Below are 25,406 nucleotides of genomic sequence, written 5' to 3' on the forward strand. Positions count from 1 at the left end.
GCGCTTTGAATGAGGCCTTTTTCCCCGAGGAAAATGGTCCTTTGTGGGGCAGGAGTGCAGCGCTGCCAGCTTGAAAGGGCTTATTTCATCTCAGAGGCACGAATGGCGTTCGCAGTTCATGATCGCTGTGTAGACCCAACACTGACCCACTGTCACGGCAGCGGGACGTGGGTAAATGCCCACGTAGGCAGAAAATTTGTCCAGGGCACTGCGCCTGTTCCCTGTTCCACTTGTGTGTTGTTATTTGCAGGATGGGACCCTCACTGCATGTGCAATTGCCTGGGTAGTACAATGAAAGGTAAATGTTCTGGTACTGCTTAATTGTGCTGCTGTAGAGTGTGGGGATTCTTCTTTGTGATGTTTAGGTGTACTTAACCAAAAAAACCCAGCGCCCATGTAGCACCTTTGCATTTATATATATATATGTGTGTGTGTGTATATATATATAAAATATATATAATGTATATTATATATATTAAATATATATATATATTTTATATATAAAAATATAAAACATATATATTATATTTTATATATTTATATATATTTATATATATTTTTATATATATATATATATATATATATATATATGTATTCTTTTTTGCCCACGCTTTCTTAAATAGCAATTGCAGAGGTTTGCGGGTGTGTGCGTTGCTCTGGGCTCCGGCAGCAGCGTTAGGTGCCTGTTTCAGTAGCAAGATATATATATATATATATATATATAATTATTTTAGTGTTTCTGAGATCCCGGCTGCGGGGCCAGTCCTGGACGCGCGTTGAGAAACAGAAAAGGAAGAGCCGCCGCCGGCAGAATCTCGGCGGTTTCCGTCCCCCACCCGTGTTATCCGTGTTTCTCCGCCGTGCGCTCGGCCACCCGCGGGCAGCCCGTCGTTAACCCCCCCGCCGCTGCCGCTGCCGGAAGCGGCGGTGTCGCCCCCGGACCCGCCCGGCGGGGCGGCCGCTCCCTCCCCCGGGCACGGGCCGCCGGGAAGGGGAGGGGAAGGGAAGGGAACGGAACGGAACGGAGGGAGCGGCGGGAGGCGGCAGGTGCTGCGGGGCGGGAGGATGGCGGCGGGGGACGCGGAGCAAGTGCGGTACTGCGGGCGGCTCTCCTACCTCTGCCTCAAGCTCACCCTCATCACCTACTCCACCACCTTCTGGGTGAGGGCGGCGGGGGGACAGCGACAGCGCTCCCCCAGCCCGGGGGTGGCGGGGGGGCGCGGGGGGCGCGGCCGCCCCCGCTCCGTGCGGCATTGGGGACGGAGGGTCCCGGGTCCGGCTCCCGCGGGAGCGTCTCGTCCTGCCGGGAACGGGGTTTTGCAACAATCGCTGCTCCCGCTGCCCGGGCGGCGCCGGCACACCTGTGGAGGAGGGTGTAGCTCTTCCCAGGGAGCGACAGACTGGTTTTGGAGGACGGGGGACTTGCAGGGGTTGGAAGTTTCGGCAGATAAAAATCACTCGTGTATGTATTAAAATATTGCCTTTTTTCCCCCTAGGGGAGCTAGGTAGATAAAGCCTTTGCCCGACAATGGCAGTCAGCAGTATGTGGGATAATTCCCCTTCTGAGCGTTGGCTCGGTGATACTGTGAAGTTTTAAAGCTTCAAGGTGTGTCACAGTCACTGTCCTCGCCGGGTGTCAGGGGAAACCCACGCACAGCCTCCTGAAAGTGGTGAAGTCCCAGCTTCTTACCTCTGACTTCTCAAATGTGGCAGGTTCAGCACAACCTGGGCTGTGGAAGGAGCCGTCGGGGCTCGCTTTAGTGAACGGTGATTTTACACGGTGCTTTTTCAGGGACACTGGGGTGATGCTGTCTGGCTGTGCTGGCTCCGAGATGCACTCATGTATGAGATGCTTAGGTGGGGTTTCTTTCTGGCTCTTTCAGTTTAAGCGCCGCGTAAGCTCTTGTTTTTCTGGTCTGTGTTTCTGTCTTAATAGTTGCCGTATTTACCAGGTGGGAGCATAAAGCTTTTATCATGTTGCGTGGGAGAGGTGGTTTAGATCCACCAGGTTTGGTGGTGGGTGTCTGATGAAAGCCACGATTTAAGGATGAACAGAAAACGAAAAGCAAAGTGTTCGGGTGTCATTCAGACTTTCTGGGGTCCTGGATGTCTTTTGTATTTTCTAAGCAAATAAAACCAACCAGGGAAAACCAGGTTTGCAGTCCCAAAGTTCCCTGCGTTTCTCCACAACCCCTATTCCGCAGGTGTGATTTTTGGAAATGGCAGTTTGCTGCGTTAGTTTTCAAACCTTTATTTCGGCACGTGTCCTTCACGTAGGACCGTGCACGTCGTCTGCTCCGTGTTGTCCATGGGCAGCAAGGGCCCTTTGCGGGTGGGACGTGAAAATTGCTCTGCTAGCAGAAAGAGGGCCCTTCTGAAACGTTTCTGTGAGAGTCCCTGGAGGACAAAGCCTCTTTCAAACAGCCAGAGGATTATATTTACTCTTTGTGATTGCTCGCTCTGGATTTTCAGTGCTCTGCCCTTGTTTATAACCAAGGGCTTCCATGTCGCTGCTCGGCTGAAGAGCTGGTTTGCTCGGGGGGTCAGGGGGGCTTGTGTTTTGGTTTATTTTGGTACATTTGTGAGTGATGAACATCGGGATCTGAGTGCCCAGGATTGCTGAAATCACCAGGAAATGCATATCAGCTGTACCGAAGGCAGAGCGGAAGCGGCGGCACGCGGGAGCGCCGAGGGTGTTCGCTGCGGCCCCAGCGCTGCCGCGGCCCCCCGGTGCTTTGGAAACGCTCATAGCTGTGACTTTCCTAGGCAACTGTTCGCTGGTGAATGCGGCTGTCGTGGCATTTCATCCGACTGAAACAGCACCCAGCAGTTTAAACACAAGGTGCTGGTGTTGAGCAGGCGCTTTATTCAAGAGTGAGTATTGTAAACACAGGGTTAAACTCACTAGGCTAGAAATAAATGCTCTTCCTTTCTCTTGGGAAAGCAAATCCTGTGCATGCAAAAGCCCCGGAGGAAGTCCCGGCTGTTTGCTGGTGGACACCCGTTTAGTGTGAGTCAGGGCCAGTTCGGTTGTCCTGTGGACACTGCGAATTGCCAGCTTGGGAGCTGTTGTGGAGGATGCAGGATGTAAACAGCTCGTGTAGGGCTGGGCTGCCTATGGGAAGTGGCGTTTCCCCCTGCTCGCAGGGAGGGAGAGCACACACGGGGGATCATTGCAAACTCGCACGGCAGCTCGGTTCATGTAACTGCTGGTTTGACCATGTGAAAGGTTTACAAAATGTTATTAAACATTTTAAAAAAATATAAGATAATAAAAGCGTAAATCCTGCTTGTTAGGGAATGAGGATTTTAATCGTGTGCCGAGGTGTCACTCGTCCGAGGTGGCATATCGGCCTCGGTCCTTGGGAAAGTAAAAGCCGTAAAGTGTGGGAGTTTGGGGTGGGGGATTTTAGGGTTTTTTGGGGGTCAAGCTGGTGTCAGAAAACAAAAGGCGGGACTGTACACTTGTACACCTGAAATGCTACAAGTAGTCTTGGAGGGCATGTGAGCAGAGGTGCAAACGGAACATAAAGATACATATGTATCTGTAAGATTACTCTCTCTCTCTCTATATATATATATCTTAAGCTCTCAAAGTGGGAATGCATCTTGTTTGGTGCCTGTGAGTAGAAACACAAACATCTCAAATTGAATGTACTGCTGATAAAACTGTGGCTGAGAAAACGACATTTCAGTAAAACACTCTGGCCTTGAAACAGCACACTTGGAAAATTCAGACAATCCCCATCGAGTTTTAACACCTGCGGTTTATGTCTGTTTGGTTTTGATCTCCTAAGCGTGGGATCTCCCAGGCGGGGCTGGAGCTCCTGAACGGCTCTGAGTCCCGTTACTGCCGCTTTCCACAGGGTCAGTGCAGTTTGGGCACAAAGGTGTCGGCTTTTAGATCTTAGCCGGTTCATTTTCTTTTAAAATCATCATCATCATAATAGAACTGCTGCATCACGTACACATGTACAGTCACCGGTTTTATAGTCTGTAGTTGTTTTGTGTGGTTCCGAGACTCTCTGATCAATTGTTATAGCTGTATTTACAATTTTCAAACTGATTTGTTTGTTGTCTACTGCTTGAAAAAAATGTATCATTTATGACCTGAATAACTGAATATTTTAAATAATGAAGCTAACACTACAAGTTCACTATTCAGTAATAAGCCCCCAAACTACGGTTTTACAGTAGAAGCACATAAATGGTAGATCTGGGTGCCTGTTACTTGTCCCCCATGTTTCCTCTCCTGCCTTCCCTAACCAGCATGATTCCTGAATTCCTCAGAGCGGAGTTAGTCTGAATTCCATTGGGTACAATTGTAAGTTTCTTTCTAAATAGCTTCAGTATATTTGTGGGCGAACCCTTCTGAGATGTGTTTCCTTTTTAAACGCAGCCGGGTGGCATTCCTCACGTCGTGTCCCTTGGGTTCTTATTCTTACCTGTAGCAAACCAAGAATTGCCAGTAAGCTCTGATTTATTTTAATATATCCAATAATTAAAAACAGAATCCAACTGTTGGACGGGTGATGTCCCAGCTGAGGGTGCCGTGTGTGGTGGAGCTTTGTGTGGGACATCCCGGCTGAGACCAAGAGCTCCGTGTGTGTAAGAGGGTCTGTCCTGCACTGGGTTGGGGGGAACGCTGTTTATCGGGGTGCTAAGATGATGGGTTTGGGTTTGGGTTTGGGTTTGGGATGTGCCTGGCTCTTGGAGTCGGCAGGAAGCTTTTCCACTGCAGTTTTCACGCCTTAGGTGGTGTAGGCTATTTTATTCTTTAGTTTTTTCAAATTCAGCATAATTCAAAGTGACTTGAAGTATGGCATAGGTTTGATGGCTTTGACTTCACCATAATGATTCTGACTGAAATATGGTATTAAATGAAATGTATTGCTTCTTGCTTCACTTGTCAGCTGTATCTGGTAGTGCTTAAGGTAGTGCTGTAATTGCCATTTCTGTGGGTTTTTCTTTCCTATATTGGGTGCATTGCCCCCAGTGCCAGGAGGACTGGAGGTGTAGGATACACCTGGCCGTATTTACCGAGCCTAGATACAACAGGAGCTGATGTGAAGGGCCTTATAAGCTGTTGATTGCAGACTGGGGTAGAAATTATATGGCGTTAGGGGCATATATACACACACACACACACACACACACACACACATACCCCACAGAGAGGGAGGGACAGACAGACGCATGGAGGAGGAATATTAGTGCTGTGGCATTTGCCAATGTGTGTAATATATGTGATCTCAGATGAGTAATAAATTACATTTTAACCAGTGACGTATGTTTCAATTTGTTTCACTTCCAGAATGTTAAAACATTATTAAATATGTTTTGAAATGAACGAATCTCAGTTCTTTTCTAACCGGGCTGTTTTCTGTGTGGTCTTTGAGGTCTGTTTTGTTAATCCACACTTGCGGTTTGGCGTTCCGCTGTCTCTCATTAATTCTGGTTTGTGTGCCCACCCAGTGTCACCTCTGCTGCTCCTGGGTGTCACCTCTGTGCTCCTCTCTGTTCCAGGTGATCGGGGCCCTTGTCCTCGCCGTTGGCATTTATGCAGAAGTCGAAAGACAGAAGTACAAGACTCTAGAAAGTGCCTTTCTAGCCCCAGCGATTATTTTAATACTTTTGGGCATTATCATGTTCCTGGTATCTTTTGTGGGCGTACTGGCTTCTCTACGAGACAACTTATGCCTCCTGCAAGCAGTAAGTCTTGATTTCTTTATTTGTGATTTTTAAGCTCGTTGCTTTCTGGTGTCGCCCAAATTCAAACCCTTATCGGTGTCTGTGTTGAAAAATGGCTTTTTGCAGTTGCCTTTTGTGCTTTTGGTGGAGCCGGAGCTGGCGTGTGGCGGGGGCCCCGCACCGTGTCCGGGTGTCCCCCGTCACGGAGCGCTGTGTGATCGCAGTGACAGGGCGGGCGGGGGGCAGAGCCCTGCGCCGAGAAACCAGCCTTCCTATAGCTAAGGGCTTTATGGAAAACCGCCAGGAACGTGAGTTACCATGTGCAAACTCACTGTTCCACACCATCCGACGGGGCTGGCACTGCCCGCAAAGTCTGGCTGCAGCCCCTCCCCATCGGGGCGGGGGGCTCCCTAAAACTGAACCTCCTCGCTGGGGCACCCAGTGCAGAGATGAGCTGTGGTCTCAGATGGTTCCCCAAACGCTTCTCATTTCAACACCGTGGTTGCAGATGGAAGTTGCGCATGCAGCTAATTAAAAACAAAGCGGGAAAACGTAATTTTCACCTTCGTGTCAGTTCAGTCTAAGGAAATGCTAAAAGTGTCGTATGTTATGTAGGAGAAAGCAGAAAGTTATACGGGAGTTTTGCTGAGGGTCTGTCCTTGTGTGGTGGTGGCATCTTCCACCCTGAGCATGGCGCTGTGTCCTCTCCTGATGCAGAACACGTTTTCTGTTCCCATGTGGTAGCAAACCAGGCAGGGTATGGAACGAAGAAAGTCCCCGACGTTTGCTTCTCAGGCTGATTCCAGAGTTAGCAGGAGAGAAGATTTGTGAATATGTGGCACTGACACTGGGTGCTGAGGGCACAGGAGTTGAACCAGCATTCGGGGCACCGTGTTAGAGATTATTTTCACATGAGAGATCGTAGAACTTTTCTCCCGTTGAGGTTTGCTGTTCAGAACCAGAGCTAAATTAATGCAACAGCCGCTTTTTATGCCTAGAGAATCCTTCAGGTTAAAATAACATTTAAGTACTGGCACATCACAGTGATGATGTTGCTATGGATTTCTTCATGTAATTCGTGTTTTCCAAGCGCTTTTGATAAGCAGCCACAGGCGCATACATTGTGGCCATTTGTGAGGTGCACGGTGCACAAAACGAATAAATAAATAGCTGGCAGCTGTGGTTTCTTGTGGCAGTGAGCACAGCAGGTCGGGGTCGTGCCTGCGTGCAGCCCCGTGTTGGGCTGGGGGCGGCGCGGCCCCCTCTGCCGGAGCAGCACACGCAGCCAGTTTTGCTTTGATTTATTTAACACTGGCAATTCAGTAGAAAATGGTTTGGATTATCTTAAAGCACTGCTTTACCCAAGAAATGAAGGCTAACGAGTAAGTACTGTGTAGGAGGCATAAAACATTATTTTTGGTGTGGTTTGCAGCGGTCCGTTAATGTGCTTCTCTGGGATGCTGCTGTGGAGAGAAATATCTTGGCGTGATAAATGCATCGATCAGTTTTGAGTCCATCAAGCAGAAAAAGAATGTGTTTGCCAATTGGGCAAAACCCAGAATGACTCAAGCGAGGAGAAGAAAGCTTTCTGTGCCATGAACAGTCTTATAGGAACAAACCCATAATTTTATATCTTTCTTTAAAATGGCGTCTCACATGCAGAAAGCCAAGTGTGTTGGCAATTGGACGTTACCCACTTAAGGACACTAATTGAAAGAGTAATTGGGGTTTGTGCTGTTCGAGGACTCATTTGCACTTGTTTTCCTGCAGTTCATGTACATCCTTGGGATCTGCTTGCTGATCGAGCTGACCGGCGGGGTGGTGGCCCTGATCTTCAGAAACCAGGTGAGCCGCTCGTGTTGAGCTTTGGTCACCAAGGACCTTCCTCGCAATCCAGGACCGCACAGCCGTGCTGCTCGTGTTGAGCTTTGGTCACCAAGGACCTTCCTCGCAATCCAGGACCGCACAGCCGTGCTGCTCGTGTTGAGCTTTGGTCACCAAGGACCTTCCTCGTAATCCAGGACCGCACAGCCGTGCTGCTCGTGTTGAGCTTTGGTCACCAAGGACCTTCCTCGCAATCCAGGACCGCACAGCCGTGCTGCGGAGCAAAGACAGGGTGTTCAGATTGTCACTTGAGCGCTGATTGATGGATGTCTGAAGGCAGCTCAGGCCTTTTTAGGGCCTTTCAGGTTTGGGGAGGGATGGGGTTGGCCACTCATTCTGGAGATGAATTCCAGATTAAAGAATTTGGGGAACACCTGGTAACCAAGAGTGTGCAATAGAGGCTGAACGAGTTTGCAGCTTATAACCCCATATTAATCACCAATTCCATAGTAGGTTTCATTCTGTTTTGTTTCCAGGTGTTGCGGTTTGTAGTACTGAGACAATAAGTGGGTGTATTAGGTGTATTTCGGGTTTCTTTCTGACCTGTGAGGGTTTAGCCCTGATGAGTTTAGCGGCTGGGTTGACAGCTGTTACATTCTGATGGTGTTTAGTCTCAGTTCTTGCTGTGCTCTGCTGCTGACGGAGGGTTGGTCCCTGCAGGACTGGGCTCTGATTGATTTCTAATTGGTGTTTGTTTTTCCTTTGAAAAAACAGAACCAAACCAAAGAGCCTTTCCTCTGTGCCACCAATTACACTTGTCGCTTTAACCTGTTCTTTTCGTTTGGTTTTGGCCTGTGTAACCCATGAATTTTGGTTTACTTCTACCTTCTAGACAATCAAATTTTTGAACGATAATATAAGAAGAGGAATCGAGAATTACTACGATGACTTGGACTTCAAGAACATCATGGATTCTGTTCAAAAGCGGGTTGGTCGCTTTGTTTCTTTGGCTTTTCCCCGGGACTATATAGTGGCCCAGGGGTGGTGGATCCTCAGTGACAGCTTTGAGTTTTTCCAGTGGTGTGATAATCAGATTCTTATTGATGAGGGGGATGAGATGTCACGGGTCATCTGTGGCAGCATCGCTGGGGTTCCCCCGGCATCCGGCTGGCGCTGGATGCCCTAAATCACTGCAGGAAGGGGATGATCAAGGCCAGATCCTGCAAACGTGTATTCATACAGGGTCCCCACAGCCGGACTCAGACAAACTCAGCCGGAATTCCACCCGAGTCCTTGCGCTCGGCATTTCTACTGGCGGGTCCAAGACGTTCAACAGCATCTCGTTAACAGGAGGCAGTGGATAACGAGGAATTAGGTGGCAATTAGGCTGTTGGAACCCGGGCCATTGTATTTTCAGTCGAGGGCACATAGCAAGCTCGTTAACAAGGTGATTATTCAAAGGAAAAGCCCTTGGGAGCGCATGTACCTGTAATTAAAATTCAGAGATTGCGTTGAGCCCAGCTGCACGTTACTTAATGGCACGTGTGGTTGACTCACAGCCCTTTTAATTTTCAAGGCTGGCGTGTTGAAATCTTTATTGGATTATTGAAGAGCTCTGCCCCGCCGTTCAGAGGCCATAGAGGCAGCAGAAGATGTCCAGAAATGTGCTGCCAGGGCCCATGTGATGTCAGTGACCGTGCCAAATAATGACTGAAAACAAAAAGTGAGGTTAGGAAGTGATATGTGTATTTTATGACATCGTTATGGAGATGAAAACAAAGTTAGCATGGAAAGTCTGTCAGAAGCAAACCGTCCTGAGGAAATTTTGTCATTAGACTTCATAATGCATTAAAATTTCCATGCACTGCCCAAAATTATGTGTACGTATAACGGCTATACATTTTAGTGATTAAATAAACGCCTCCTTTTCCTTTCATTTAGAATATAAAATGAATGTTTGCATTAAGTCAGTGTAAACTTTGAGTATTTGTTTTCCAGATTTCAGTTTCACTAAATCACACCCAAAACGTTTTGGTGAGATTATTTTTATGCCTTCCAGCAGCGCTTTTGTCCTTCAGACTAATGTAGAAGTGTAGTCACAACCCTCTATGAAACCTGGAGCGGTGTGTTACAGCTGGAGAGACTGTCACAGTGCTTGATGGTGTCCAGACCCGGACAGATAGTTTTCAGCTCGGAGAAGATGGGAGGTGGAACTGAGCATTCCGTGCTTTCCTCCGGCACAGAGCAGCAGCTCCACGAGTGAGAGGGCTGCTACCGCGATCTTCAGTTCTTTCCAGCTGTGCCCATCATACGTATCAGCCTTGCCGATGAAATGGCAGAATTACTGCGTAGCCCGGTGCTCTTAACATTGTTATAGTCTTACTTTGCTTCCTACTGATTCGAGAGTTTCTGTTAAGACATGAATTTTTAGCTTGTTTCATTGAATTTCTCCGCAGTTCAAGTGCTGCGGTGGGGAGGATTACAGAGACTGGTCGCAGAACGTCTACCACAGCTGCGCGGCGCCGGGACCGCTGGCCTGCGGGGTGCCCTACACGTGCTGTGTCACTAACAAGGTCAGTCCTGGCATCTGGCGTCGTTGCTCCGTGCCGGGTCGCTGGCGTTCGCACGAAGAGGCACCCAACTTTAAAAAGCCGCGGGGAGGACGTGAAGGAAATGGGGTCCCTCCCGAAAACGGGAGCTGTGGGTCTGTCGGTCTTGGCAGCCTGACAAGGAGAACGTTGCTGCTGTGGATGTGGGTCGGGGTGCGCCAGCTGCTGTGTGAATCAAAAACCAAACCCCGTCATCCCGAGACGCCCAAAACGCGGGAAGTGTCCTCAGGGTGGGTGCAGCCGTGCGGGCGCAGGTCGGGAGCTGCGGCTCCGTCCTCAGCCGTCCCTGCACACTGCTGCTGCTGCTCTGGGAAGCCTCCCTGCACGGAAACCCGGGCACATGGAGTCCAGACCCGTGTCTCAGGTTGTGCCAGGCCAGGTTTAGATTGGGTATTAGGAAAAAATCCTCCACAGAAAGGGTTGTGAGGCATTGGAACGGGCTGCCCTCGGCAGTGCTGGAGTCACCAACCCTGGGCGGGTTTAAAGGGCATTTAGATGAGGTTCTTAGGGACAGGGTTTAGTACTAGAGTTAAGTTAAGTTATGGTTGGACTGGATGATCCTGAGGGTCTCTTCCAACACAAATGATTCTGTGATTCAGTCTACGATGAACTGGTGTTAGCTGGTGCTGGCAGCACTAGGAGCAGGCATCAAGTTCCGTGTAAATGTGTTTTATATAGATTTTAGCGGTTTTAATTCATCACTCTTCATTTGAGGGATGGATGTAATGCTGAATTTGATAAAGAACTGTTTCTCAACTCAAAACCAGTATGGGCCATCCCTCCCTGACTGGGTTTGGGCCTTTGTTTGGAACGTGTCTCATAAAGGTTGAGTATGCGCGAGAGCAGAGGTCGCAGAGCTCATGGTGGATGGCCTACCCTATGTGTTGTGTGCTGCTCTTTCAGTGTCTGCCTTCAGCGCGGCTCTTCAATTAAAAACAGGGAAAAGAAGTGCAGTAAGTGTGTCAGTAATCCTGCTAGGTGTTGCTGAGAAATGTGTATAATATCCAAGTGTTTATTCCATGTGCTTACACATTTTTTGTGTATGAGAAGGAGTCTGTTTAAGTCTGCACTGAGCTTTGATTTATTCTCAGAAAGCAAAGCTAAACAGTTATGCTTTAAGTCTTACGTGTTTGGGAATGAGAAAGCTGTGTATATGAAAAGAGTATCTGCTGATCCACAGCCGCACTGAGCAGAAGAGCTCAGGATTTTGCCCTCGGTTGGTGGTAAAGAAAGATAGAGCTGGCTAATCAAGAGCAATCTGGCTTTCCGGGGGTCGTTCAAAATGCTGCTTGTTTTTCTGTGGCGCTCATTTCTCTGTTGAAGTCTTATTTTAAAAGTTTAGTTGGTGTGTGTGTAAAAAGAGCGTTAATGTGAAGGTGAAGCACTGCGAAACGGGTGACTAATGATGCCAGGTGCCTTTACAGCCACAGCACAGTCAGACGCGTCGTGTGTTTCAAATGCAACCTGTCGGGCAGGAAAACGCTAAAACAGGCACTTTTCCGAGGGGAAAAAGGGAGCATGTTCTCCATATGCTGGATTGTAGCTGGGGAGCGCGGATGAGGCTCCTTGCAGCAGCAAGGTGGCTTGCACAGTGGTGAGCTCAGGAAAGGTAATTGAAAGGCGGGAAGACCCCCCAAAATTGCAAAGAAAACTTATTTAAGGGTGGGCTGTTCAGCGAGACACTGTGGTGCTTCAGGGCTTGTGGCTTGGGCACCCTGGGATGCCATCGATGTCCCTCACGGAGCCCAGGTCGCAGGGTGGCACTGACACCGTGGCCAGCTCTGCCGTGGAAAGAAAGAAAGAAAAACCAACAAGAAGCTGAATAAATCTTGTGTATTTGACAAGTGCTTCCAAATACAGGCTGGTTTCTGTCCTGGAAAACGACAGATATGGCTTGTGATTACTCACGGGCTTTGTAGTCATGGAAAACTCGGGCTCATGCGGGGGCCGGGCGCTGGTGCTCCGACAGGCTGTGTGCTCAGGCAAGCCGGGCGCAGCCTGCGAGGGCTCCGAGGGGACTGTTTTCAAGTCACAGTATTTATTGAAGACTTCCACTAGGGTGACAGGCAAAAATTAGTTCCCAAATGCCTATAAACCGCTGTTTAAATGCCTTTATCAGCATTGCGTACGGTTCCCTGTGCCATGGTATCATGTTAGCGAATGCCGTGCTTAAAATGAAATGACGTGACTGTGTTCCTTGTGCTTGTGTATTTTGCCTTATTCCCCTCATTCGCTATTGTCCTTTTCCTCCATGTTCCAGCTTTGTTCGTTGCCCGATTTGAAGCCGCTGGGCTTTCCGTTGCCTGATCCATAAGCGGATGGTATTTTCATATGAGCTTTGCCGGGCCAGGTGGAGCTTCGGGGCTCGAGCAAATACTGAATGGCTACACAAAGTGTGTTGGTCATCGGTGATGAGTGCAAGCGCTCAGTCTTTTAAAAATGTATTTTATATTCATATGTATAATGACATATAAAAATAGATTATAATAAACTTGTTCTTGTAAAATGTTCATGTAAGCATTCATAGCATTGGACATTACTGGAGTTTTGGGTATTTCAGAGCTGAAATTTGTCATCGTGATGGTATGATGGCTGTGTTCATCCCTGGTTTTCTTAATAAGATTTGTTGAAGTTATTAAGACCTAAAAATTAAAGCCAGCTGTTTGTGCTGTGGGAGCAGCTGGAGCTTCCAGCTCCGTTGTAGCCGCTTTGGTTTCCGATGCCACGCTGGTTTTCTGGATAGATACGCTTCAAATGTCTTGTGTCACGAGACAATGGCAATACCGATTTGTCTAAAGTCACGTAGAGCTGTGCCTAAACCCGAGCCTGGGGTGCTTGGCTGAGGAATAACCCTTCTTGTTGCTTTTATATGGGCTGGGTGAATGCAAGAAGAGTAAGAATTGTGTGTGTGTGACTTTTGGTTTCTGTTATAGTTTATATTTACTTTATATATATATATATAAAATATTTATTTATTATATTATTTATTATATTTATTATATATATTATATTTATATTTTCTTTTCAGACAGATATTATCAACACTATGTGCGGATACAAAACCATCGACAAAGAGGTAATGTAAGCGATGGCCACCCTGTCGTGGCAAAGGGTGATGCTGCTCTGCTCTTTTGGTTTTGTTTTGGTCAGATACAAAATAGTCTTCCGCATACTGAAATCTACCAGACACTTAAATCAGCCATTAAAATTATTTTATCTGGAATAACTTTCGTATATATAGAACATTAATTGTATTTTATTGTGGTATCTTCCTTTCTTTGTATATTCCATGATTTTTTGTTTGACGTGCATGAAGCACCTCTTCCCAGAGCTCGTCCCCCGTATGCTAATTCCACAATTAATACAAAGAACGATGCTTCAATTCTTTTAAGTAGTGACTCAAGCCGGGGAAAGCTTTTAATACTTAAAGCCAAAGTTCCTCACTGAGTAAAATTTGTCTTGGTAAAGCCAGCGTAGCTGTTTCTAAGTGTTTTATGTCCCAGCAGCGGGTGTTTTGTTTTTAAGGCTGTAATAGTTATTCCTGGGAGGGGAGCAGGACATCCCGGGTGGTGTTGGCTTCTCCCCGCTCCAGGAGTGGGATGGGGACTCCTCCTTGGGTTTTCCCCTCGGTGACGCCGCAGTGCAGACTGCTGGCCCAAGGCACTAACTGCAAAGTGATTAAGCTGGGAAATTGGTAATTGGATCCGCTGGGAGATCTCCACTCCCAGCTTTGTAGTGCGGTGCGGTGGTCTGAAAAAGCCCCTCTCCCCAGCTCATTGGAGGCTCTTGGAGCACAATGCCAGGTTCAAATGTTGGTTTTTGGAATTACCCGCTATCTTTACATACGACCTGTCTTCATTTAGATTCATTGATTTATGGCTTAATCACCTAAAAGCTCCAGCCTGGCTCTAACGTCCAAAGCACTTAAGAATCTGCTTAACTTCATGCCATTCATCTGCTCAGGACCCTTTGCAGCCTCAAGTGCTGCTCTGTATTATGGGCTGGGGCGATGGTGCCGCACAGCTTGCAGGGCTGAGGCTGAAATCCTCTTGTTCCTGCCCCGTTTAGAGTCTGTTGCAAATCAATTGGTCCACAATTGGTGTCTTTCCGCTGCTGCGCTTTCAGCTTGGGAGCAGGGATGAGAGCTAGAGACACCTCTGCTTCCCGAGTGACCCAAAATGACAACTGGATGCGATTTGTGGGGAAAAAAACAACTCAGAAAGTGGAATAACTTGTTCAGATGTGAAACAACTTAAAAGCAGACGGAAGAATCAGTGACAGGGTCTGCATCAAATTCAGTGGGCTTAAAGCGGTGGAAGGAGGGCCAAATTCGCCTCCCTGAAATTTGAGTTGTCGTGTGTTACTGTGTCATATGCCCGTGCCGCTGCCCATTTGAACGTCTGCTCTGTTGTCTTGCAGCGCTTGAGTGTTCAGCATGTTATATACGTCCGCGGATGCACAAATGCGGTGCTGATTTGGTTTTTGGACAACTACAGCATCATGGCCGGCGTGCTGCTCGGCATATTGCTGCCCCAGGTGAGAAGGGACCGGTGCGTTAGCCATTCAATTGGATTGTCTGATTCGTTGCTACGGTATGCAATATCCCATTTGACTATATTTACTTATAATTTTTTACTTAAATGTAACATAACTGGTAAGTGTTCTGGTAACTTAGTAGTGTTACGTTGCAGGATTTGCTGGGTTAATTTGGTTTTGCATGGGGTTTTTTTGAGTCCTCTCTTCCTGCATCCACTGAGACTTTCCAATGCTCTAAGGCACAGGGGTGGTCGTTCCTCTACTGTATTAGCTCTTTGCAAAAATGACCCATTTATACCCCGTATGCAAAGAAGAAGAACAGTGTGAGTTTCTGTGTAGAGACTGCATACCTGCCCAGCTATGCGATGTATGCGTAGGTAATCTCTAAAAGCCGCTGTGGGAAGTGTTAGACAAGCAGTACTGGAGCTCTGGCTTGAGCTGCCCTTCCTTTTGCAGTTCCTGGGAGTGCTGTTGTCCTTGCTGTACATAACCCGCGTGGAAGACATCATCGCCGAGCACAAGCTGAGCGAAAGCCTCTACCAAGAAGTGCCGCTGAGATCTGCCCCTGAGTTCGCTGGGGCCGGCTGCTGCATGTGCTACCCAGGGTGACTCCGGAACCCTCCACACCCTTTAAAACTCCATCCGTCCTGGTTCGTGCTGGCTTCTGTGGCTGTTGCAGACTGCGGGCGCGAGGACCGGGCCAGCGGCGCGGCGGCGGCGCCTCCGTCGCTCCTGGTGCGTCGGCACCCGCGGGCGGAGCAGGAGGGCTCCGTGCTGCCCGCAGCGCTGCTGGAGGTGGGCTTCTGGATCATCAAATCGCTTGGTTTCTAATGATTACTCAGTGATACCCAGCCGGGTAAACTGCTCTGTGAAGATTTGGAGGTAGGTTTCTAGGGAGAGCCTTTGCATCTTGAGGTGTGGTATTTAAATGTTTGTCCTTTCCTTCCAAAGCAGATTTCTTACTGATCTGTGTGGCGAATATTAAACATGTGTTTAATAATTTTTTATGCTAATCCGGGTGAATTTACTGACAGTAATGGATGTGATGCTGAACACTTTTGTTGCTCAGTGTTTTGTGCCTTTGAATAAGGGGACAAATGCCAGTGTTGAATCAGGTAATGCCTGATATATTTTTAATGCAATTTATTACCGTCTGGCTTTTGTATAGACTTGCAGGATGTTTTAGTCTTGTATGTACTATATTTGTCCCTTTTAGTAAATTAACCAGGTGATTTTTTTTGTTTGTTTTTTTAGAGGGGGAGTTCTATGTGTTGAGATGTTTCTAAATTTTATTCTTCTTGTCAAAAATAAAAGAATAACTGTTTTTAATTAAAAGAAAACAAACACAAAGGTTTTGTTTAGCATGCTTCGTACTTGCTGTGCAAGCGAGGGGCGCCCGCGGGCGCGGGGCCGGGGGCAGCGGTGCCGCTGGCTTGCGGGGTCTGGGCGGGCTGCAGCTCTGCGCCTCGCGCGCTCCTCTCAGCGGCTTCTTGGGGCTTTGCTGGTGGTCTGTGATGCTCCAGATAAACACGTTCAGGACAAGAATAAAGCAGGTTGGGTTTATCATCCCATCTTTATGAATGTTGTCTTTTCTGGCTCTCCCCTAAGCCACACGGAGGAATATCTGCTGTCATTCTCTCCTTGCTGCTTTTCTTCTGCTTTTCTAAGTTCCTTGTCCTGGATATATCTCCTGCTCTCTTCACAACTCGGTGTTTGCTGCCCAGCCTCCGCCTTCACCAGGGGTTTCTGAGGAAGCTCCGTGCTTTTCCAGGAGCCACAGAGATTACTCACCCCGTTGTTCGGGGTTCCTGATGGTGTCTAGGGACCGAGATCCCTCAGTGTGACCGAGCCCATCGTCCGCCAACAGAGGTTATTTCCTACACAGCACACTCTAGCGTCGGGTCCCACGCATGGGCACACATTCCACTGCTCCATGTCGTCACCTGCATTTTCCTGGTGTCTGTCCTGAATAACGTATTTTGGTAAGCTAAGAAGCAAGGTGTGTTCTGAGGGCGGATTTGTGTACGGAGAGAGGCAGGTGCAGCTTTGGAGGACCAAGCTGGTGAAAGAGAGGAAGAGTGAAGCTGGAACTGATTTACTGTGGAGTTTTGGAGTTGTGTTGTGATGGTTTGAAGTACAAGGGATCTGGGAAAGCAGGAGGTGACAGAAGCATGGATAAAACTGGAGTGGTTTAAATGGAACATGGAAAGTATTCAGGGACTCCACGGAGCAGTTCACAAGGAAATTTGTGGGCTATGCTGAATTTTCAACCATCCTCAGTGCTCTCTGCAATACACAGTGTTTTGGAGGGGGAGGGCGGGGGGTGTGCCTGTCAATTGTGTTCTAAATGTGTGTGATTTTGTTTAATAAATGATTGGTTCGAATACTGCTGAGCCTCCCGTTCCCTCCGGTGTGAGGAAGCTGACTCTGCCCTCCGCCGGCCCCTGCTGACCGGGGAAGGACGGTGCCCATCGGGGCGGCTGGAGGAGGGGGAGGCAGGTCCCTGCCCAGCTGCCTTAGGGCACCGGAGCTGTGGGAGACGATGGGAAGACTGAAGTGGGGGGTGAATTTGCTCTTAAGCTTGAGTTTTGGCTCTTCTCAGTGTGCCACGCTATGTCTTGCTGCTGGATTGATTTTTTTTAAGGGTTTGTAGCATGTGTAAGGTTTTTTTTGTGTGCTTACAAGTGCTTTTTAATCTTGAGCATCTGAACCTGCAGTCCTGCCCGGTTCATCTGCATGAGCCAAATCTGGAGGGGATGTGAACCTGTGGCTCATCCCCATGCTGCTCCACGGTTTTCTTTTCAAATACGCATATCCCAGTGTCTACAAGCAGATCAACTGCAAGCGTGCAAAGGTCGGCACTCAAAATGTTATCATGGACTCATTTTTACCCATTGTAAGTGAAAACCACGATGGCCACACTAGCGAAGGTCATCTGGGCTCTTGCAGACAGCTGATGTGGAAGTTGATTTTAAAGGGGTGAGGAACCCTGATGTAACTCAATTGCTGCCGTCTTGGCAGGAGCAGCCGCAGCTGGACCGCTCCTCACCGTCCATCCTCACACCTGCTCGTAAAGGTGCTCCTTGCTGTTTGAAAGGCTGGGGCAACTCTGCAAACCCCAGAACTGTTGCAGGAGCCGGTTTAAGTGCTTTCCATCCCTGGTGGTCACTGCGCCGCTCAGGAGCGCGGAGGCGCTTTGTACTGAGAGTCACGCGCTGTTCGGCTCAAAATTAGGTATCTACCATTGTATTTCAAATAATTACAAGCCGTCCAGACATCATCTTGCACCTCGCACACTGATGAGCTGGAGACCTGGCTGGAGCATTGTGCCTGGTGTATACTGTACAAGGATGTTACACCACAAAAATCTTTAATTAGAGCGGTTCTGGAGCAGAAATGCTGAGCAGCTCTCCCTCTGGTGGTGCGGATGTGCCATATCTCAGGGTGCTAATTAAATCTCTGCTCGCTGTGAATTAAATCTCCACTCAGCGTGTCCCTATGGCACCGGGGTTTCCCCTGCGACCCTGTCCCCTCTGGACAGGGATTCCATGGGCTTCATGCCCTCTCAAGCTGGAAATCCCTCGTTAGCCCCAAATCTCTGCAGTAATTAGCGTCTGTTCATGAGGCAGAGCGGGACACCCATGTACAGCTGCTCGTTACAACCCGACCTGGAAAGGCACCCTCAGAGGTGGGATGAGCCAATTTCCTACTGATGGGGGAAAAGTGGGTCTTTAATATCTAAACCCCATTTAGCTAAAAGTTGTTTTGCGGGTTTGTATTCCTAAAGCCCTTTTCTTCACCAGGACTTCCCGGTGCTCGTGATTGTCTGTACAAGATGATTATTAAAAGCTGCGTGGGTTCAGGAATTGCGTTTAGGTAAGAAGTAACCTGGTCGTGTTCCAGCCGCAGAGTGCAGGTGCTTCTACTCTCCGGAGGATGCTCCGGGAGATCATCTTGGCCCCGGGCACGCTGGTGACATGTGAAGCTGCTTTGGGTTTGCATCCTCCTTTAATGTCTTCCCCTTTCTGGGGAGGAAGGAGAGAGGGTCGCGTCTTCACCTGTGGTGGTGAGAACAACAGGGCAAAGCCGCCTCGTGCTTCTGGACACCGGGTACCAGTTTGCAGATCGCAACCTATTCTGGTGCTCAGCCTTTGCGGGAGGTTTCTTGTGGGTCAGGGCCGCGGGTCCGGACGTTGCTGCCTGCAGCAGGTTTTGGGGACAGGGAGGCTTTGCCGGGGAAGCAGAAGGAGCTGCTGGCCCTGCTGGGCACCACTCCCTGCAGCGATCCCGGGGGGCTCGGTGACCCTGCAGCGGGAACCACGCGGTGCTGATCTCTCGAAGCAAAGCGGAGCAGCACTGTCTCCTCCTGCTTGAGGCTACAGCTCGCTGGGTTAAAATGCAGGTAACAACACCCTGGGGGTTTAGAAGGTGCTTTCTGTGGGGTCCCTGGAGCTACATGCAGGCTCTGGCAAAGCTGTCGAGCTGCTGAAGAACACTGGCTCTTGGAGAAGATGGCATGCAGGGCTTGGAAGTTTATGGGGTTTATTCAATGTAACTGCTCTTTCTGACTGAGACTGCTGTCCCCTCCCCGTGTCAGGCACACTCTGGCCCCATGCAGCACGTCCTTTTGCTGGGCTGAGTAACTGCAAATGGAAAGAGCTTCATGGCAGTGCTGGGAAAGGTGCCTGTGCCGGAGGAGTGGTGCACATGGTGCCCAGATCTTGGCTGCAGGCTGTGGTGAGTGGGGAAACGTGGTCTTCTGGGCAATGGCCAAGTCCATGGTCGAAGGAGAGAAGGTGCAGTTAAAGAACTAAGTGTGAGCTCTGAAAGCCTCAACCTTTCCAAGCAGGGAGCCTGCACTGAGGTGTCCTTCAACCCAAGACCTTCGCTGCTGCTGCTCACAGTGAGTTTGGCAGCTGTCACGCTGGAACTGGGCCTGTGTAACGCTTCCGTCAGGTCTCCTGTCTGCTCCTTGTCCTTGCTTTTGTGCTGAGGGGCTGTGCAGCCGCAAGCCCTCCTGGCTCATCTCAGGGCATCCGAGGTGGTGGTGATGATTTCCAGCCCCTTGGCTTGCCAGAGCATCAGACATACCCCAGGACTGATGTAGCTTCGCTGGCTTGGTTTCCCTGTAAGATGGCATCGCTAAACACAGCTCTGAACGGGACTGTTGCTCCCAATGGTGCTCATGCCCCCCGGGGTCGCTCTCCCCATGTGCGGGCTGAGACGTGCAGCTTTGGGCAGGCTCCTCTCCCAGCAAAGCGGACAGGCGCCGGTGCTGTTGCCTGGGCTGACTCCGCTGCTCAGGTAGAAGCGTTCTGGGCCCTCATGGTCCCCGGCACTTGGTGTGTCCTAAAACAGTGTTCATCCCCCAGGAAAAGGAGGTAAAATGTCTAAGCCTCCCCAAAAAGAGCTCCACGTCTGGGCTCAGTTCAGGTCCCAGCCAGCTGTTAGCTTGTTCCCGTGGAAAATGTACTTGTGCCACCGAAAGCATCCGATCCACCTGAGGAAATGAGCTGTGTAAGGAAGAATCTCTTGTCTCGGCGGGACGCGTGTGTGTGTCACAGGGGTCACAGCCAGCAGCAGGACTGAGGACCGGGACGGAGGGGCTGCACCTTCTCACACCCCGCGGCCAGCAGCCCCATTGCCCCGGCAGGGGAAGGAGAGGCCATCAGCACCGGCGGGGCGTCAGGAGCGCCCTGCTGCACCTCATCGTGCCCTCCCAAACCCAGCACCCCTGCGTGGGGCAGGATACGGCCCTGCCGCCCCCAGCCCAGCGGCACACCAGCCCCTGGCCCTGATTATTGTTGGGTGTCAAAAAAGACATTGAAAGGGAGGAGGAGAGCTGTGAAGAGGGTCACTTCAGTGGCTCTTTCTCTCTCTGTTTTTCCCTGAGAAGGAAGTTAGAAAAGCAGAGCCCTCAAAGCCGCATTGAAAGGGTGACAGAGACAGGATAATGCGTAAGACGGAGGGAAGGAATCTCAGAGCACTCGCCACGGTGTTTTAATGATCTGTTAACAATTGCCCCTTTCAGGGGAGAACATATGGTAGATGGTTTGCTTTAAAAAACAAAAAAAAAAGACAAAAAAGAAAAAAAAGAAATTACTTCAGAAACTTAACTGATGGTGGAAAAGGGTGGGGACTGTGGTGGGGAGCTGGGGGAGGGGACACTGGATGGTGAGGGGACACTGGACGATGAGGGGACGTCAGACCGTGTGTCTGCGGACACAGGGACTTGGCTGGAGCCAGAGACTCCCAGCATGTGCAGGAGCTGCTGGGGGTGGCTTGGGCAGGTTTGAAGGAAGGTAGCGATGAAGGAAACTGGTCAGTGCTGATGAAACCCGGGAAGCCGCTGGGCCCCTGCAGTGTGTGTGTGCATGGGGTGCTGCTGTACCCATGCAAATCGCCGAAATGCTCTGGGTGCACTGGCTGGGTGAGAGCTTTGAGATCTCCCCGCTGTCACCTGCTGTGAGATCACTGCCTTTTCCCCACTCTTACACCCTGTTGGCACGAGGTTTGGTCACAGTTCCCTAAAATCGCATTGCCAAGAACTGATACAGGTTGGTCTTAACTTGCCTTGCAGAGCTGGGCTGCAGCTGAAATTCTGTGTTACAGTATTTTGTGTGAAAATATCCGGAGCTATGTTGGTTTTGGTTTTGCTTTCCTTTTTTTGTTGCAAATACATCGTTTCTCTTTGAGATACGGGAGTCAGATCAGCTGCGCCCCTTCGCACAGGTCCTGGCGCAGGCTGGCAGCAGGGGCTGTGCCGCTCGGGGGGTCCCGGGTTTGTCATACACCTCAGCACCGGGGAGAAAGCGATCCCTGCTGGATACAAACATCTTCTCAGCACTGCAGCGGGGCAGGAAGGCTCCTGCTCGAAGGTCAGGGACTCAGCAGATGGACCCCAGTGCTGGATGAAGGGCTGGGAGAGGGACCCCAGCATCAGGAGCTGGGCAGGGACAGCTGGGAGAGGCTGGGACGGGGCACCGAGGCTGCCCAATGGGGACACCAGTGCAAGGAAGGGGGACACGAAGGTGTGGGGATGGATGGGAGTGAGGGGATGGAGAGGCTGAGACAGAGGAAGGTGGGCGAGGAGGGATGCTTCTTTCTAAGAAACATCCAAATGTCCACACCACACCTTTACGGATCTCATCCCCGCTGCCAGCAGCGGGTTGAGCAGGGACCCCAGCACCAGCCACTGGAAGCAACATCCGTTTGCAAAGGAAGGGTCAAAGCACCCCAATCTTGCTCTGTCTCATGCTGTGGGCTTCATTGGAGCCCTGGGGAGGGGCTGGTGGTGTGTGGGTCCCTTGGGACACGTCTGCCCTTGTTTTCAGACCAGGTGGGGAATTGCCTTACAGACTCCTGGCTTTTGGCAACTTTTCACTTCTCAAAAGCCAGGTCTGGTACCTTGTGCTTCACCCAAAGTCTGACTGGGGGAGCCTCTCAGCCAGAGAGGAACGCGCATCTCTGACTGTTTCCAGCGGTCAGGAGGCACCGTCTGTCTCTTTGATAGGCAGCTGGGGATGAGGAGTGTCAGAGTGAGCAAATATGGCCAGTTCACGTTGCTTATAACCTCATTGCACATCAAAATGCCAGAAGTTAGATTTCCGCCCTCACAGGAGAGATGTGCCGATCAGATGGCAGGTCTGAGACCAGCATATCCACGGTCCGTGACTTTGTTGATGGCAAAAGCAGGGCTGATGCAGGTGGACACTGAAGCCTCAAGTCTGTGTCGTTGATGTGCCAGCTGAAGATGACCCTGCCAGCTGCTGAAGTCCAGGTGCTGGAGAGACCTTGACTTGAAATCTTCCTCCTGTTGAACTGTAGCTGTGGAGACAGTAAATTTCTAACTACAGTTATTCTTTCGCATTTCCATGCAGTCAGGTACACGAGTATGAGCTTATTCCAGACCACTGGGGCTGCTAACAAGTTAAAGATGGACGTGAGCTTGAACCCCTGTTAAGCCCCTACTATGTTTCATTCAAACATCAGGGGAACATTGTGGCGGTGGTGGCTTCTGTGAAATCTCACCAGAAACTTGTAAAGCTTAAAGCACTTGGCAAACCTGAATGAGCGTGCTGGACGTGTAATCCATCCTGTGTGCCCAGGCTGCCAGCAAGGGAGAGGTGCTCGTTCCGGCAGGTGAAACCAGCTGGGACAAGGAACCGCTTGGCACAAGTGGAGAGGAGAGCAAACCTTGAAGAGCTGGGAGTGATGGGAGGCGAATGACCCCTAGAGAGTTGAGGACCCTTTTTCCTTACCTGGGAAGATACTCAGATGATTGGGTAAATACTTTCAGGTAAGAGGTTTCACAGCACCCACCTGTAGGCATCACAGCCCAGTATCCAACTGACCCTTTAGTACTTGTTGTTTGTTCTCTTCTTTCCCTTTCCATAGGATTTATCTTCCTCTCTCCTATCCAGATACAATCAGGGTTTTTGCTGTGTTTGAGACTGTTGCATTCTGACCCAAAATATGTTTTGGTATCACAGGAGCTGTCTGCTCTTGCAGCCTTATGAAGCCATTTCCTGTCAGGCGGCGTTTTAAGGGCACAAACGCATGAAGTTTATTTTAGTTCAGAAGAAACTCTTGGGCTTGCTTTCCCTGTGCGCTATCAGGGCTTCTCCTCTTCTGGTGCACTTCACGTCTCACCTGGGGCTCTGTTGCGTTATCCCTGTCCCGGAGTAGCCTCTGACCACAGCTTTTGAGAGCTGCAGCTTGTGAGGTGCAGGGCCCAGCTGCCGGTGGGGCTGGAGGAAAACCCACCGGCTCTGGCGCAGATCAGGCCTTTCAGGTAGATCTCTACAGCACAGAGAGGGTGAGGGCTGCTGGATGGTTACGGAGGGGATCAGTATTCAGAGCTGGGGGGATTTATGCCACCATGGCAGGAGGGGACTCTAGCCTAACTTTAGGGGGATGTGACTCCTTGCACAGCCCCTTCTCTCGTGTGCGGAGTTCACTTTGCCTCCTTGGGGAGGGACACCCAAAGCAGGAAACATCCTTTGGAGTAGCACTGGCGCATACCGGGGAGACCTTTTGCTAGCCAAGCCCTCAGTGCGTGTTACCAGTTGCTCTGGACTCTCTCTTGTGCCAGACCTCGGCCACAACACAAAACGCAGGAAGATTTAGGGTGGCGAAGTGTGCTTTGCTGTCCTTTTCCCAAGCAGCCTTTGCCGCTCTGCCCGTTCCTGGCGCCGGGGGCTGCTTGCTCAGCGCTCGCCGGGCAATTAACGTTTTCCCGGGGAGGCTCCTTTCGCCCCGGCGGGCACCCCCGCCCCCTGCCCGCTCTGGCTGCCCGTTCCCCGGGGTGGCGGAGGAGCGCTCCCGAGGCGCTGGGCTCTCCCGGCCCGGGGCCGGCTCCCTGCGCTGCGCCCGGCCGTGCGCCCCGTCGGGCGGCTCCCGGGGCTGCGCTCCCCACGCCGCTTGCCGGGAATCTCCTTTCTTTTCCTATTTTTTTTTTCTTTTTAATATATTTTCCTTTTTGCGGCACTTCTCCTCTCCCTCTTGTCGGGAGAGGAGGCAGGGGGGAGGAAGGGAGAAATATTGTTTGAATTCACAAAGCGGGGCATCTGGTGCACCTTGCGCCTGGCATCTGTGCTCCTTGTGTCCCGAGCAGCGCGCTCGCACAGGGGCGAGGGGCAGGAGGGGCAGCCGTGCATCTGTTGAGCGCCACAATAAAGTCACAAAACAGAGGCGCGGAGCCGGCCCAGCCGCGCTGCCCTCTCAAAGGACGCGGGGCTGAGGCTCCAGGTATTATGCGCCGGGTAGGTAGGGCCGGAGCAGCAGCTGCTCCGGCTCTGAAGGGCTGCGCTCCGCCGAGCCGCTCGACATATGGCACCGCAAATCACGGTACCTCCTGAGCAGCTTCGGCCGGGGGGGAGCGGGGGAAGGAAGGGACGGTCCCACCGCAGGTGCCTCCGCCGTGCGCCCCCGCTGCCGCCGCTGCCCCGCGGGGAGGAGGCGCGGGCGCGCACCGGCGGACCCGGGGCAGGCGGAGGGTGCGGAGCGACCGGCGGCCCCCCAGCCCTTGGGGAGAGGTTTCGGGAGCAGGTCTGGCCTTATCTGCCCTCCCGTCTCCCGAGCAAACAGGTCCCGGCGGGCAGGAGGGCTGCGACACAGCCTCGGCTCGCAAAACGTCCCCGACGCCTGGCAGGCGAGAGATGCGCCGGGGCTCGGCTGGTTACCATATGTTTTCAATAAAATAAGACAAATAGGGCCGGGAGATAGGGATTGCAGTAAACCTGTTATAAAGCAGCATAAACTAGGCCAATGTAAACGGCAGAAGGGCCCCTCCTGGAAGGGCCGTTGGGTGCCAGTTCCGAGCCGGGCTGCTCGGCCAGGTGTGAGCGGGAGCCCGCCGCGGTGCCCCCGCAGTTTTTTATCACGTTTCTGGTAATATGGTGCTTGTTATGCTAACTATGAGTAAACACACCCGGCCGGGCTTTGTGGCGACGGGAGGGAGTTATCGGAAAGTGGCAGTGGAAGGTGATTTAACAATAAAGTTGTCTTGTTTGCCAGCAGGTGATGTCTGCCCCCAGCCCCATGATTAATGCTTCCCAAAGCACTCCACTTTACAATCTCTTGTAATTATTTATTAAACGAAATCTATTTATTATTATTTTAGCAAACAGCGGTACCAGGTGGGGCTTTCTTTTCCTCTTCAGCTTTTGTTTGAAGGACGTTTGAAGTGGGCAGTCTGAGGCTTGGAAACTCGCTCGCCAGATTTTTTTGTCATCCAATTGCACA

General features: G+C 50.6%; 1 protein-coding gene across 1 annotated transcript; it reads left to right on the top strand.

The window, feature by feature from the left end:
* Positions 1-1,065: 1,065 nt before the first annotated feature.
* TSPAN15 (tetraspanin 15) lies at positions 1,066-15,269 on the top strand (the record flags this gene model as incomplete). Its single annotated transcript, XM_080347669.1, has 8 exons — positions 1,066-1,161; positions 5,527-5,712; positions 7,462-7,536; positions 8,408-8,503; positions 9,972-10,088; positions 13,153-13,200; positions 14,544-14,660; positions 15,117-15,269. 8 exons carry the CDS (start codon positions 1,066-1,068, stop codon positions 15,267-15,269), a joined length of 888 nt encoding a protein of 295 aa, XP_080203795.1.
* Positions 15,270-25,406: the final 10,137 nt, after the last annotated feature.

The sequence above is a fragment of the Nesoenas mayeri genome (genome assembly GCF_963082525.1).
Source record: "Nesoenas mayeri genome assembly, chromosome: 7".
In the NCBI taxonomy this organism is placed as follows: domain Eukaryota; kingdom Metazoa; phylum Chordata; class Aves; order Columbiformes; family Columbidae; genus Nesoenas; species Nesoenas mayeri.